Source organism: Pongo abelii, chromosome 12 (assembly GCF_028885655.2).
Source record: "Pongo abelii isolate AG06213 chromosome 12, NHGRI_mPonAbe1-v2.0_pri, whole genome shotgun sequence".
NCBI classification, from domain to species: Eukaryota; Metazoa; Chordata; class Mammalia; order Primates; family Hominidae; genus Pongo; species Pongo abelii.
In genome coordinates this window covers 45,814,716-45,830,127 of record NC_071997.2, presented here as the reverse complement: position 1 = coordinate 45,830,127, position 15,412 = coordinate 45,814,716, and the positions used below count along the sequence as shown (strand labels likewise).

At 49.5% G+C, this 15,412-nt stretch overlaps 1 protein-coding gene across 2 annotated transcripts in view; it reads right to left on the bottom strand.

Annotated features, from left to right (window-relative positions):
- REEP1 (receptor accessory protein 1) overlaps positions 1 to 15,412 on the bottom strand; it is a 123,649-nt gene that overhangs the window by 9,505 nt on the left and 98,732 nt on the right. The window contains exons 6-7 of one of the 2 annotated variants that reach the window (XM_054547956.2): positions 9,122 to 9,299; positions 3,840 to 3,875 (exon numbers count right to left, since the gene is read on the bottom strand). In XM_054547956.2, coding sequence (XP_054403931.1) covers positions 3,840 to 3,875; positions 9,122 to 9,299 — 214 coding nt within the window. The remainder of the gene's footprint in view (positions 1 to 3,839; positions 3,876 to 9,121; positions 9,300 to 15,412) is intronic. The other variant, XM_024242258.2, reaches the window with a different exon arrangement.

Here is a 15,412-nt window from a genome sequence, read left to right as displayed (position 1 = left end):
ACACTTACATCCACGTCCCCAACAGCACCGAGGAGAGAGAAAAGAACATTCCGTTAGAGAAGGGTCTTTAGCACTGAAACTCACACATGTGTGCACCATGCACACATCCCCATCCACACAGACACACACACACACACTCACATGCACACATGTAGACACACACATGCTCACTCACTTCCCATGCTCTAAACCTCAGGCAGCTCCTCCTGCTATAATCAGAAGGACACTGCCCAGAGGCCACACTCAAAATGCAATTCTCTCTCTCTCTCTCTCTCTGAGAGGACAAAAAGGATGACTGCTTTGAAAAATTATGTCCTACATGCTTGATTTTAAAAGGCGGGGAGGGACACCTCTATGACTAACCACGCTGGCAGTAATCCAGAGTTCAGTTCTATATTACATAGAGGTAGGCAGAGAAAAAAAAAAAGAGAGAGAGATAATAATAGACACACAGAAAAAGAGAGACAAAGACATGCAGAAAACAATAGGGAATCGGTTGACAAATGGGGCAGGAACAGAGCAAAGATGGGAAGAGAATGTTCTGGCATCTGAGATGTGCAGCTTAGAATAGAGGCTGCTGCCCTCTGGGGCCTCCAAGCTCTGTCACTGCCCTAAAAGGCACTTAGCAGCCTCCGAAATGCCTCCTTCCCCTACCCCCATCATGAATTAAGACCTGAATTTACAACTCCTAGAAAATGTTCCTGTCTGCTGAGGGATCCTGAGGCTCTGCATGGCCCCAGAGGTAATTTGAATCTTCCCAGGCTTTGGCCTGAGTGAGCGCCCCCTGTGACAACATTTCAGGGGACCACGAGGAAAGTGTCCCCGATAACTGTGAAATCCTCTTACTGCTTAAGAGTCAGCCAATAGCCCCAGGTGCAAGACAGACCTCCCCCAACACCATCTGCCACCACTGCACAACCCAGTAGAGACTGTCAGAGCTGGGAGGACCAAGGGACACCTCATGGAGGGGGAGACTGAGGCCTGCAGAGTACAGGGGCTTTCCCAAGGCCTCAGAGGGAATGGTGTAGGCCAATCATCAAAGGGTTCCTTGCATGCAGACCTGAGAGCCAGGGCACAGGTATTAAGAGGCCCTTGGAGAGGCGTAGGCCCAAGAAAGGAAGGGCTAGGGCAACGGCTTCCAGGTCTTGAGGCTGCCACCAGGCCTCACCTGCTTCCCACTGTCCAGCAACCCCCACCCCAGCAGCTCCCAACCTGCTCGGGGATGAGGAACCAGAACTTGGACACTGAATCCTGGACACACTCTTATGCACATGCAGCCTTCCAGAACTATTCAGTTCCTACAATCAACCACAGCTCTATTGAAATGCACTGGAAACACTGTGTCTGATCATGAAACCACCAGGTATCATGGCAGGGAAGGGCTTCTGAGAGCAGCACAGAGCAGTGTCAGGGGAAGAATGGAGGAGAGGGCAGCCACTCTCCCCAACCCCCAAGTGCCAGTCTCCCAGAATTAGAGGCTTTTGGAATGGCTCACAGAATTTGCAGACTCAAAACTACAGTGTGAATAGACAGAAATCCCTGCAATTGCCTGGAGCCACTGGCACCGCAGGGTCATTTCCCATGAACTAGTGTGTCCACCAGGCCAGCATCTAGTGCCCAGTGCTGGGAACAGCTGAACGCAGCCTCTTCATTTCCAACTTGGACCAGGAGGCCCCACAGGGACACAGGGTTAGAGTCAGAGCTGGTCTGGGATGCTTGTCTCCACCTGCAGCCCTGCTCAGACTCCTCTGTCAGTTCAGTTTGGCCTTATGGCGTCCAAAATCCCCAGCTTTTTTTTTTTTTTTTTTTTTTTTTAGATGGAGTTTCGCTCTTGTTGCCCAGGCTGGAGTGCAATGGCGTGATATCATCTCACCACAACCTCCGCCTCCCAGGTTCAAGCGATTGTCCTGCCTCAGCCTCTCGAGTAGCTGGGATTACAGGCACATGCCACCTCACCTGGCTAATTTTATACTTTTAGTAGAGACGGGGTTTCTCCATGTTGGTCAGGCTGGTCTCAAACTCCTGACCTCAGGTGATCCGCCCACCTCGGTCTCCCAAAGTGCTGGGATTACAGGCGTGAGCCACTGTGCCCAGTCTAATCCCCACCTCTTCTATAAAGGACTTAAAAAGCTGAGCACTGAGAGCCTTAAAAATAAAGCAATGCAGGGAAAACAGGACACGTCACATAATGCAGTTTCCTGTCTTGCTCACTGCCGATGGGGGAGGGGCACGTCATGCCTCCGCAGCACCAGGGCTGGAGCAAAAGCTATATTAGGCACCTTGCGTGCCTTCCTCCCCTGACACCAGCCAGCAGGCTGCAGGCCAGGCATGGCCCCTCTTGCCTTCCAAGCCTAAGGCAGCTTCTCCATGGGGAGCCAGGCAGTGTAAAAGGGGCACTGGATTAGTCCAGGACCCTCACTAGTCCCTAATGTGTCTACTTAAGGTTAGGCAACTGGAGAAGCAGGTCATGGCAACCACTAGGTGGCTGTGGCTCCAGCAAGCCATCACTCACACACTGGGAGGGCAGCAACAGGAGTCTCTGTCCAGAACTGGGAGACCTCCACTCTCCCTGGGGTCTCCTGGCTGCTCCAGGCTATCATCACCACCACCACCACCACCATCATCATCATCATCCTTCCCAGGATTATTATGGCCCTTTCACAGCCACTTTCACAACAGCACAGTGAGGCCGGGAAGCAGGGATCTCATCTCCGTTTTAAGAGGAGGAACTGAAGCTCACAGCAGTTAGGTGATTCACGCAAAGTTGCACAGCTAGTAAGTGGCAAAGCAGGACCAGGGCTCCCTTGGCTGCCCCAGGACCAGAAACCCCTGGAACTTCAGGACTTCATCATTTCAGAGGACCTTAGTCCTCTGAAGTTCCTGTGTCCTTACCTGGAGCACAAGGAAGTATGACCCTGTTGTGGCTTTTTTTTTTTTTTTTTTTTTTTTTTGAGACAGGGTCTTGCTCTGTCACCCAGCTTGAGTGCAATGGCACAATCATGGCTCACTGAAACCCTGACTTCCCAGGCGCAAGCAATTCTCCTGCCTCAGCCTCTCAAGTAGTTGGGACTACAGGTGCACACCACCACACCTGGCTTTTTTTTTTTTTTTAATTGTAGAGATTAATTCTTGCTATGTTGCCCGGGTTGGTCTCGAACTCCTGGGCTCAAGAAATCCTCCCACTTCTGCCTCCCAAAGTTCTGGGATTACAGGCATGAGCCACCGCGCCCAGTGACCCTGTGGTAGTTTTAAGATATCTCCACACATTCTTTGATGCTCCTCCCTTCAAGAGCTGGAGATTAATTCTCCTCCCCTTGAATGTGGGCTGGGCTTAATGACTTGCTTCCAACAAATAGAATAAGGCAGAAGTGATGAGTGTGACTTCAAAAAACAGGGACAGAAAAGGTACCCTGACTTCCTGCCTGCCCTCTCTCTCTTGAATGGCTCACTCTAGGCCAGGCCACCTGCCATGTTGTAAGGACTCTTAAGCAGCCTTGGAGAGGCCCATGAGGTAAGGAGCCTCCAGCCAACAGCCATAAGAATGCCGTCTTGAAAGTGGACCCTCCAGTTTCGTCAAGCCCTCCGATAACTCAGCCCAGGCTGACATCTTGACTGCAGCCTCTTGAGAGACCCTGAGCTAGAACCACCCAGTTAAGCTGCTCCCAGATTTACAGGAACTGTAGGCTACTGTGTTTGCTGTTATAAAGGGTTAACCTCCTGACCCCTCCCTGTGACCGTGCAGCTGAAAGGGAGCCCCAGGGTCAGGTGCCCGCTCCTGGTTAGAAGCTCTTCCCGAGTGGGAGTCCAGCACACTGCGGAGAGGCTGGCTGCTTACTCACCTTTCCAGGTCCTGCAGGTGGAGCAGCAGGTACACACTGTGGGAATGGGGTGGGGGCACCATCAGTGACATCCCCCACTGGACAGGAACCAGCCCTGGGCAAACAGGGAGGCCCTGGAGAGGTGTGGGGATCCCAGTGTGTACAATATAGGGATCCCAGGAAGGTGGGTCTCTGTAGAGACACCAAAGTGGGGAGTCATCTCAGATTCAGTTTCTGCTCAGGTGCAGAAGATACCCTCACCTGGCACACAAAGTCAGTCCTTGCACCCTGCAGCCCTAGGGAAGGCAGGAGACAGAGTCAAAGTTCCCTCTGGGAAATAACTCCAAGCACCCCTGCCCAGAGCCTCCTCCTCTCTTTGCTTTCCAGTTCAGAATGTCCTCCAGGAAACCTCCTCAGACTTACCTCTGAACCCCAAAGTGCTTCGTATCTGGGCATTTGCAAAGGCCTAACTGGCTGCTGCCTTGTACACGCCATTGGTCTTGGTGCACATCTGGGCCTTGGCATAGAGTAGGTGCTCACTAAATACATGCTCACTGAGTGACTCCAAGTCCATGGAAGGCCAGGATCATTCTTTCAACATTTCTTGTACACTTCCTGGTGTCCAGTGCTAGGCATTCAGCATATGGTATCTAACTACACACCTCCCAGCTCATTCTGCAGGGAGGGCCATGTCAATCCCTGCCTGCCCTGACCCTTTAAGCAAAGAGGAAAACTCCAGGCAAGAGAGAGGGTCAGGCCAAATACACTGCCCAGCCCCATTCTGGGTGCTGAAAGCAGCAGGAAAGAACTCTCCTTCCCCTTCTCCAATGCCCAGACCCTGTGTCCTCAGCGCACATGCAGAGGTCTCTGTGTGCCAGGCATGTGGTGGGTATGTTGGGTAGGCATTTACAGAGGGAAGCACAGAACCCTTGTCTGTCTGCCAGGAGCTTGCAGCACTGAATGACCGTGCAGGGATAGTCTTTGTGCCCCTTCCTCCCTTCCTCGTTTGTGTGCATCTTCCTTCCTTTTCTCAAGATGCAGGAGGTCACATGGATGTCCCTTCTTGGCTCACAGCAAATGGCCCACACTGGTTCATGGGATCCCCCTCACTTTTTTTTTTTTTTTTTTTAAATGAGACAGAGTTTTGCTCTCGTTGCCCAGGCTGGAGTGCAATGGCGTGATCTCAGCTCACCGCAACCTCTGCCTCCTGGGTTCAAGCAATTCTCCAGCCTCAGCCTCCCAAGTAGCTGGGATTACAGGCACCCGCCTTCACGCCCGGCTAATTTTGTATTTTTAGTAGAGACGGGGTTTCTCTATGTTGGTCAGGCTGGTCTCAAACTCTCTACCTCAGGTGATCCACCCGCCTTGGCCTCCCAAAGTGCTGGGATTACAGGCGTGAGCCACCACGCCTGGCAACCCTTTTTATGTGCCTTTACGTGACTTTTATTCCCACACCCCACTCACATTCTCCTTCCTTCTCAAGGAGTGTCACTTTTAATATTTTAGTGTGCAACTTTTTGTTTGAACATGTTCTTCATATAAACTCCGTATTGTTACTTTGCATGATAGGCATATATTTTTTACATAAATTGTTAGATAAAATCTCATTCTGTTTTGCAGTTTTCTTCACCTGGCATCATGCTTTCAAGTTCCATTGTGTGCACATTTAATCTGTTGCTTCCAGCGGCTGCAGAGAATTCCATGAGGTGCAGCTCCCACCTCTCTCCAGGTTGTCTTCAACTCCTGCCACCTGTCCAGGGTTTGCAAATTCTATGGTTTGCTCTCCTCACAACCCTAAGACATAGGCTGAATAGGGACTACTGGGCCTTTTTTACAAAGAAGAAAGCCTAAGGGAATCAGGTCTGTCCTCTGTGCCAAGGTCAAATCTATGGTAGCGACTGCCTGGGTTGTTCTGAGAGAAATTCTGAGGCTGAATTGAGGCTCAGGAGGAATGAGCGTGCCTTGCTGTGCTGCATTTGCTGTGTCTGCACAGGCCCGGCATCTCCCAGCCAGGATGAAGTCTAGCCTCTTCCCCTCTTCTGGGGCTCTTTCTGCTACCTGATCTGGCCTGGCATCTGAGGCCCACACTGGGGGCTGAGCTGGGAAGAGTACACCAGCCCGGTATAAATTGGCTTCCTCTGCCAGACTTCCTCCCAGGCATGTTGACCTTACTTCAGGGTATGATAGCCCAAGAGCCTCTGACCCAGGAAATTCTGCCCCATATCCAGGCCCCAGGCCATCTTTCACCTGTCTTCCTTTTTTTTTTTTTTTTTTAAGATGGAGTTTCACTCTTGTTGCCCAGACTGGAGTGCAATGGCACGACCTCATCTCAGTGCAACCTCCGCCTCCTGGATTCAAGCAATTCTCCTGCCTCAGCTACTCCATGAGTAGCTGGGATTACAGGCATGCGCCACCACACCTGGCTAATTTTGTATTTTTAGTAGAGACGGGGTTTCTCCATGTTGGTCAGGCTGGTCTTGAACTCCTGACCTCAGGTGATCCACCCTCCTCAGGCTCCCAAAGTGCTGGGATTATAGGTGTGAACCACTGCACCTGGCTCCTGTCTTCCTTTTTGAGATGGCTTTTATTTTAGGCTCCAGAACAGCTGGAAAGAGCACCACACTGTCCCTGGCCTCCCTGCTGGGTTGCACCTTTCCTCTTTGCCCCCTGCAGTCATAGGGGCTGAGGCCAAGGGGGCCAGCAGTGAGGAGGGCTGGGGCATGATGCAGCACAGCTGGTCATCTCAGCCTGGGACAGCCGGAACACTCCCCACTGCCTCCCTGGGGCATGGCAGGGGATGTCATCACCTCTGCTCATGGAGAGTGGCAGAGCCAGTGCCAAAGCAAATCATCCCAAACGCTTTTCTACCTGGTGCTGGGCTGGGAAGATGCTTCAGGCCCAGAAGACACTGCCGTCTCCCTGCAGACCCTGCCAGCTTTTTGCATTCCCAGTTCTGAGGCTGCCCTGAATAATTCACCGGGGGAGGTCTAGGCAGGAGGCCTGGATTCTGGGCCTGGGGGCCTCAGCCCAGTGCACAACCTCTCTGAGCCTGCTTCCTCCACTGGGCTCACCTCTAAAATGGCAACACAGACTCTTAGAGGCAAAGGGACACCAGGGACACCTACACCCGCTTCCTAGCCAAAGCAGGAATCCCTCCCTCGAACCTGACCATCCAGCTTTGGCTTGTGTCCTTCCAATGTCAAGGATCTCACTACCTCCCAAGATGGCCCATTTTGCTCCTGGACACTTTCAGCATGACAATGAGCCTTCTCAGGAGAGACAAATTAAAAAAAGAACAATGATAACAGCTACTATGTACTGGTGCCAGGCATGACCATAAGCACTTTTACATGGCTTGTTTCATTTGAAGCCTCACAACAACTCTACAAAGGGGTGTCATTCCTTGTGTAGATAAGAAATCTAGGGTGCAGAGAGGGTAAACAGCTTGCCTGGGTCATGCGGCGAGCAAGTGGCTACCCCCTTCGAACTTCACCCCACTGCTTCTTGCCCTCTGCCCTCTGGGTTTCACTGAATTGAGGCCCCTTTTCCATCTAAGGGGCAGCTTTCATCTGAGGCTTGGTAGACGATGAGCTGATGCAGTGTGGAGATGAGACCTAACTCTGTTTTGTATCCCTATTTCTGGGGCAGTGTCCGGCAGATCAGAAGCTGTAGATGCTTGACAAAGCCTGGATGGTTGATGAGTGAGTGACCAAGGGCACTGGCCCCGGAGTCAGGAGGCCACGCTCTACTGCAGCCCAGCATGGGTGACCCTGAACAGTCCCCTTCTCTGGACCTCTGTCTCTTCACCGGTAAAATCACTGGGTTTGACTGAAAGATCCCTGAGGTCATTTCCTGTCTGGCCTTTTGGGATTCCATTCCTGGGGTGGGGGGGTCCCTCAGGAGGTAACCCCTCCCTGAGGTGGCCATCACCCCCACAGCCGAGCATCCACCTCCCCAACCCTGCCCTGCTTCCAGCAGTGACAGGGTTAAAACATCTCCCAACAGAAAAGCCACAGTCTTAAGACCTGCGAAGGGCCAAGGGGACACTGCTGAGAGGGAGGAAATGGATGGAGCCCTGAGCTGCACTTGGCTCTGAGCATGAGTTGCCATTCCCAGGAAGCCGCAGGCCTCATGCCTTCCTATTGATGGCTAAGACCCCCGGGCATCAGATGCGTTCTGTCAGGACATGGGGCTTATGGCCAAGGTGTACCCTTCAGGCTGTACCTTACAGCACACGGTCACAGGTGGCCAGACATCTCCGTTTATAGATTAAAGGGCCACGCAGTCACCAGACATACGTTGTGGACATAGATTCCCACCCCTCTCACCCCAGCGAGGCAGATGTGGTGATCCAGAACCGTCCCCCACACCCCCACCATCAGTCCTGGGCAGCTGCTGTGCTCAGCCCCTGGGAGCCAAGGCCCCTGGCATCCTCCTAAGGAGCAGCCTGGGAAATTGTGTGCCCCTAGCCCGTGCCCCCACCCTCCATGAGCCTGAAACACATGCTGGTGGATCCGATGCCAGGGGGGTCCCAAACGTGGCTACATCTCAATGAAATCACACTTCTGGGTCTCACCCCAGACCTACTGAAGCCTCTGTGGATGGGCCCAGGACTTTGCATGTTTAACGAGGTCCCCAGGTCAGTCCCAATACCAGCAATCCCACGATGGGCGTGTGACACCAAAGTCAGACATTGGAGGCAGAGGTGTGGTTACTGTAAGGTCCGGGTCACCACAGGAATGAGAACTCAGAGCTAGCATGGCCTTTGGTATGCAGAGGCTGGGGGTGGTGTGAGGTACATGACAGGTCAGAGATGACAAGGAGACAGCAGAGTGAGAGAGAGGACAGGCAATATTCAGGCAGGGAAGAGGGCCTGTGAGAGCAGTAAGCCCCGGGTGAGAAGACAACGTTCAGGTGTCAACAGGTACGCCTCCCCGGAGTCTGAGAAGACAACACAGAAGGCTCCCGGGGCCCAGGTCCAGTTGTGCCTGCTGCCTCCAGGCTTTGCCTAGACACTAGCCCCCAACTACCCCCAATTCCCCAGACAATCATATGGAGGAAGGGGGACCCTTTGGTGCAAGTGACCTAACCCTGTCCCTGATCAGAGTCACCAGGCCGGTTTCCTGGCCTGGCCTGAGGGGTGCTCCACCCCTTGGCTGACCTGGCATGATCTCATGGACACCTCTGTTGGTGGCAGGTCCGTGGGGCCAGGGCCAGGCTGCATGCCACACTGCAGACTGGGCCTCTCTCAATGAAAGCGAGGCCCAAGGAGTGGGAAAGAGGGGAAGTAAAGTGACACCTACCTGAGCTGCTAGCACTCTCAGAAGCACTCCTGGACATCTTAGGCTGGCCGTGTTTGCCGCTGGCCCGCCCAGACCCCGGTGGTGGGGGGCCCGAGGGAGCAGGGGTGCCGTCTCCCCTGATGGTGGTGAGGTCCTGCATGCTGAAGCTCCGCAGTCTCTCCGATAAGGCACCCTGTCCCTGGATACAACACAGGAGGGGCACACGTCAGAGGTCCTGCTCCACAGGTCAGACTCGACAAAGGCCAAGAGGGAGCTCTGATGGTCAGCAAGGTGGAAATCAAGACCTGGATCAACTCTGAGGTGCAGGTGCCCAGACATAGCTGCTGGAAACACAGAGAGGGTCAAATCCCGGAATTTTCCAGGGCCTCCTCTGGGGCTCAGCAATTGCTCCTTTGGCTCCAGGCTCCCTCCCTACCCTCAGACACCACTGCGATGATGATATGATGATGGTCCGGAGCCTCAGACAGACCCAGGGCCAAGGGCTCAGACAGACCCAGGGCCAAGGGCGTGACCACTGCCTGCAGCTCCTACTCCCTCCAGGCCACCTGCTGCTTCTCTTGCTTTGCATAAATAAAAATCCACATGTATCTCCGTTTTTCTCAGTACATGAGAATCTGGTCAGGCAATCAAAACCTAATATTCTATGTGCTTAGTTCTTATTATTTTCAAAGGACACAAAATACAGACAATATTTTTCTAAATGTTTGACCACAGAAACTTCTTTTATTTGTATAGCATATTACTGTCTACGAGGCACATTTACTTCTGCTGGTGCATTTCAGCTTCGTAAAATACCCAAAAGGTAATGAATCAGAAAGGAAAAAAATGATTTAAAAAAAACCCTGCTGACTGTAACCATTTCATATTCTGAGGGAGACAGAGAATTAATCTCGGGGGGCGAATTTTTCTTTTATTTAGAAAGCAAGATCAATGCATTTTACTTACGAAAGAGCAGCTCCTCACTGTCTGGATGAGAGAAGGTGTCAGAGTGAAAATGATCACAGTGAAGGCTCAGGGATGGTGGCATTGCTTTAAATGTGCCTCAGGGGCTGCAGAGAGAGGCTACAGAAACCTGAGAGTGGGAGGAGACTGGGGAAATTGAGAATCGGCTAGGATTTGGAGCAAGAAGTGACAGGCAAGTAACCATCAGGCAAATGAATGAACTCAGACATCTTCAGAAAGAAGAAAGCCTGGAGGGTGTGCAGGCTTCCCTCGGGTGCATGGCACTGCAGTGGCATGGAAGAGGTATTCTATGCCACTTGGATAATGAAGGAAAGAGTGGTCCCAGAGATCTGGGGGACTTGGGGACAATACTGCACAACAGACATAACAGAACCAACAAATCAGCACAAAATCAATTCAAGCCGCTGACAAGAGGGCTGCTGGTGGGATTGATGAAACAAGCAAGGGCCAAAACAGTTGAGTAAGAGGTTTTCAGGGGTGAGAGAAGGGTTTGGAAGATTTTTTCATTTTACTTAATATAAAAAATAATGAAAATGAACCAACAAAGCACAGCAATTCGCTGAAGTGAAAAATCCAGATAGGATCAAGGAGCAGATGCAAAATGAGTTCATTAGAGGGGAGGGGGAAACAAAAGGGGCTTGCAGGCAGGTTTAGAAGAAATGCCAGAAGAGGCCAGGTGTGGTGGCTCATGCCTGTAATCCCAGTACTTTGGGAGGCTCAGGCATGAGGATTGCTTGAGTCCAGGAGTTTGAGACCAGCCTGGGCAATATAGTGAGACCCTGTATCTACAAAAAATTTTAAAAACTAGCTGGGCATGGTGGTATGTGTCTGTAGTTCCAGCTACTCGGGACACTGAGGTGGGAGGACTGCCTGAGCCCAAGAGGTAGAGCCTGCAGTGAGCCGGGATCATACCACTGCACTCTAGTCTGGGCAACAGAGTGAGGCCCTGTCTCAAAAAAATAAAAAGAAAGACGTGCCAGACTAAAAGCAAGATGCACTAAAATATGAACTAGATCTGTTCCCAATCTACCAAAGATATAAAAACCAAGTCGCCAGGAAACCAGCAACAATAACACAAAGAAAACTATTTAAATAGACTTGTAAGTCCAGGCCAAGAAGTATTTGGAGGATATTATGTGAAAAAAAGACAGAAATAACCCTGGTTACCTCAGACACTGCTCTAGAGTGATGGTTGGGCAAGGGTCCAAGGCCTCACGTCCTTGGCAGGAACAGCTGGGTGGTCTTTGCCAACAAAATGGAGGCTGGACCAGCCAGACACCCATTATATAACCCCTCAAATATAACAGCCAATGATCCATGATTATTTTACTCAGAAACATTCTAGGTAGCATCTAGAATTTAGAAGAAATTTGATGACTAAGGAACAAAACTTGATTCTGAAATGAGTGATAAAATATTCTGCTAACTATAAGTGAGTAACTCAATGTTAGGTTAGTGTTCAAGCAAACTATTCACTGACTCACTCTTTCATTCATCCTCTCATTTCTTCATTTACTTTACTTGTTCAACAATTACCAAGTACTTTTTATGGGCAAGAACATGGTGCTAGGTGTTAACATGAAACACCAAAAATGCAGTTTGATTTCTGAGAAAGCGTAAAATGACAAATGTACAGATACAACACAGAAGTGCCCCAGCAGAAGCTACAGAAAGTGAAGATTGAGAACAGTAGTTCCTGAGTCAGGCCTTGATTCAAATTCCAGCCCTGTCATTCAACAGCTGAGTGATCTTAACCTCTCTCCGCCTCAAGACCTTCATTTGCAGAAGAGGATCCAAATGGCCGGCTGCTGGTGCGGATTTAATGAGATTACATCCTTAAGGTGCCCATCACATAGCCCATTGCATATTTAGTCTTCAAAAATGTCAACTATGATGATAATGATGTTGATGCTGTGGCTACTGCCTAAGATACAAAGGTTGCTATTGAAAGCTATTGAAAGCTGCCTAAGACACAAAGGTTGCTATTGAAAGCTATTGAAAGCTGCCTAAGACACAAAGGTTGCTATTGAAAGCAGAGGTGGAAAAGGTCACTTCCTGAGCTTCATGACCCCAAGCCCAAATAAACGGCCAGGGATGAATTCCCTCAATACAGTTTGCCAGTTCTTGCTCATTGTCGCTCAGCAACATATGTGAGAGAAAGCAACAGCAGGCATCGTACACGTTCATTTTAGCAAAGTGCTCCATTCAACTCCCAGAAGCCAGCCAGTCTAGCTCCAATATCACACTGGCAGTGGCAGAGGTTAGGAAAGAGAGGGAGATAATAATAGCTCAGTATCAACCTAGGCCTGTGTCCGAGGAAATTATAGTGGCACAGATACAAGACTCCTGAAAACAAATTAGCCCTTGCCCATCAAAACACTCTGAGACGGTTAAAATCAATATGCCTGACTGGGTGCAGTGGTGCACGCCTGTAATCCCAGCACTTTGGGAGGCCAAGGCAGGTGGATCACTTGAGGTCAGGAGTTTGAGACCAGCCTGACCAACATGGTGAAACCTCGTCTCCACTAAAAATACAAAATTAGCCAGGCGTGGTGGTGCACGCCTGTAATCCCAGCTACTTGGGAGGCTGAGGCAGGAGAATCTCTTGAACCCAGGAGGCGGAGGTTGCAGTGAGCCAAGATCACGCCATTGCACTCCAGCCTGGGCAACAAGAGCAAAAACTTCATCTCAAAAAAAAAAACAAAAAAAAAAAACAGCATGCCTCTCTCATTTGTAAACCTTTCAGCCCTTCTCAGTCTCTACACAAAATCTCATTCCTTCCTGTTCACTTTCCACAAACCCCATTCCACACTGTCAGTTCAGCTCCGCTCTGCAGAATCTTTGTTATTCTGGACCATTGTCTTCTGGGAAGAACCACGAGTTGTTCATTGGTATTCTGCAAAATTGCTTTCCCTACTTTGGGGAAATAAATTTGGATTCTCTAAATTTGGAAAGCGTTAATACCATATTCCCCATAATTCCATGAGCCACATTATCATACTAAAAGCTCTGAGAAGGCCCATCTGGTGGTGCATGCCTGCAATCCCAGCACTTCGGAGGATAAGGCGGGAGGATTGCTGGAGCCCAGGATTGCTGGAGCCCAGGAGTTCAAGACCAGCCCAGGCAACATAGGTAGACTCTGTCTCTATTTTTAAAATTTAAAAAGACATCACTAAGTTACCAGAATAATAATGACAGCACCCACCTACTCCTAGACTTCTTGAAAATGATTTTCATCAATTTTAAGACATATTTTTCTTTTTTTTAAAATTATTATTATACTTTAGGTTTTATGGTACATGTGCACAATGTGCAGGTTAGTTACATATGTATACATGTGCCATGCTGGTGCACTGCACCCACTAACTCGTCATCTAGCATTAGGTATATCTCCCAATGCTATCCCTCCCCCCACCCCACAACAGTCCCCGAAGTGTGATGTTCCCCTTCCTGTGTCCATGTGTTCTCATTGTTTAATTCCCACCTATGAGTGAGAATATGCGGTGTTTGGTTTTTTGTTCTTGCGACAGTTTACTGAGAATGATGATTTCCAATTTCATCCATGTCCCTACAAAGGACATGAACTCATCATTTTTTATGGCTGCATAGTATTCCATGGTGTATATGTGCCACATTTTCTTAATCCAGTAATTTTAAGACATATTTTTCATCTCTGAAATCGGGGTGGGTCTTACAATTGCTGCTGTCCTGACATCATTGTCAATGCCTACACATAGATATACTTGGTTGTTATTTTCCCTGGCATAACTGGACAACTGAAACCCCTAAGTGTTTAATTAACAAACCATTTAAGAACTGTTTGAGAAAGGAATATGAATCTCAGTTGTCTAACACATATCTCACTGACACTTTCTGGTATGATCAAGAAACTGGCAGCATCAAAACTGGCATGAATGAAAATCCCAGAAACAACAGCTCGACATCACCCAACACACTGGAAGGAACAGAGAATGATATGGCACAGTCATAAGTGGATACTGACACGCTGAGTTGAAAAGTGATTCAGGAGACTCTGAAAGTGAAAAAGTGAGGTTAGAGAGATCTTAACCACTTATTGTGCTAATGCGTTCCTTTTTTTCTCTTTCTTTTTTTTTTTTTTTTTTGTTGTTGTTTTTTGTTTGAGATGGAGTTTTGCTCTTGTCAGCCAGGCTGGAGTGCAATGGCACAATCTTGGCTCACTGCAACCTCTGCCTCCCAGGTTCAAAAGATTCTCCTGTCTCAGCCTCCTGAGTAGCTGGGATCACAGGCGCCCACAACCACGCCTGGCTAATTTTTGTATTTTTAGTAGAGAGGGGGTTTCACCATATTGGCCAGGCTGGTCTCAAACTCCTGACCTCAGGTGATCCACCCACCTCGGCCTCCCAAAGTGCTGGGACAGGTGTGAGCCACCGTGCCCAGCTGTGTTCCTTTTAATGTATTTATAAAAGAGACAAAAAAAGATGTCTAAGAGTCTTTTTAATAAGAAGAAATAAACATTCTGGCTGGGCGCAGTGGCTCATGCCTGTAATCCCAGCACTTTGGAAGGCCAAGACGAGTGGATCACCTGAGGTCGGGAGTTTGAGACCAGCCTGACCAACATGGAGAAACTTCATCTCTACTAAAAACACAAAATTAGCCGGGCATGGTGGTGCATGCCTGTAATCCCAGCTACTCCGGAGGCTGAGGCAGGAAAATCGCTTGAACCCGGGAGGCAGAGGTTGCAGTGAGCCGAGATCGTGCCATTGCACTCCAGCCTGGACAACAAGAGCAAAACTCTGTCTCAAAAATAGTAATAATAAATAAATAAATAAATAAACATTCTAAGTGAAAAAACATTGTGTCCTAATTTAATTGGCAATATTATCTTTCTTAGTGGAACATAAGATAATGATGTGTCTCAGAAACCACAGCTTTTTAGATTCAATGAAATATGGTTGCACTTCTCAGAGCAGCTTTCTCTACTCATCCCAGTTCCCTGTAATATGCTGTCACTACAGCCTTTGAGCTGTACTTCTCTCTTGTACTCCACACAATGATATTTAAGTATTTCTATTGTCTGTTTTATTCACTATTGCAGCCTTGGCATCTGCCACTCTACTTGATACACATTTGGGGTTAAAGAGTTGCATAAATGAACGTATGACCATTTATGGAGCTGCTGCCTGGGTGAAGTGTGACAGTGGGAAATCCCCACCTCAGCCTGATACATCAGCCAGGGTCCCAGACCTGAAAGAGGATCCTGCTGAACAAGCCTTGAGATGTGTCTGCAAGGAGTGTATAAGAAGTGTCAGAGGGCTGTGGGTGCACAGGGCAGAGGGCACACATCGG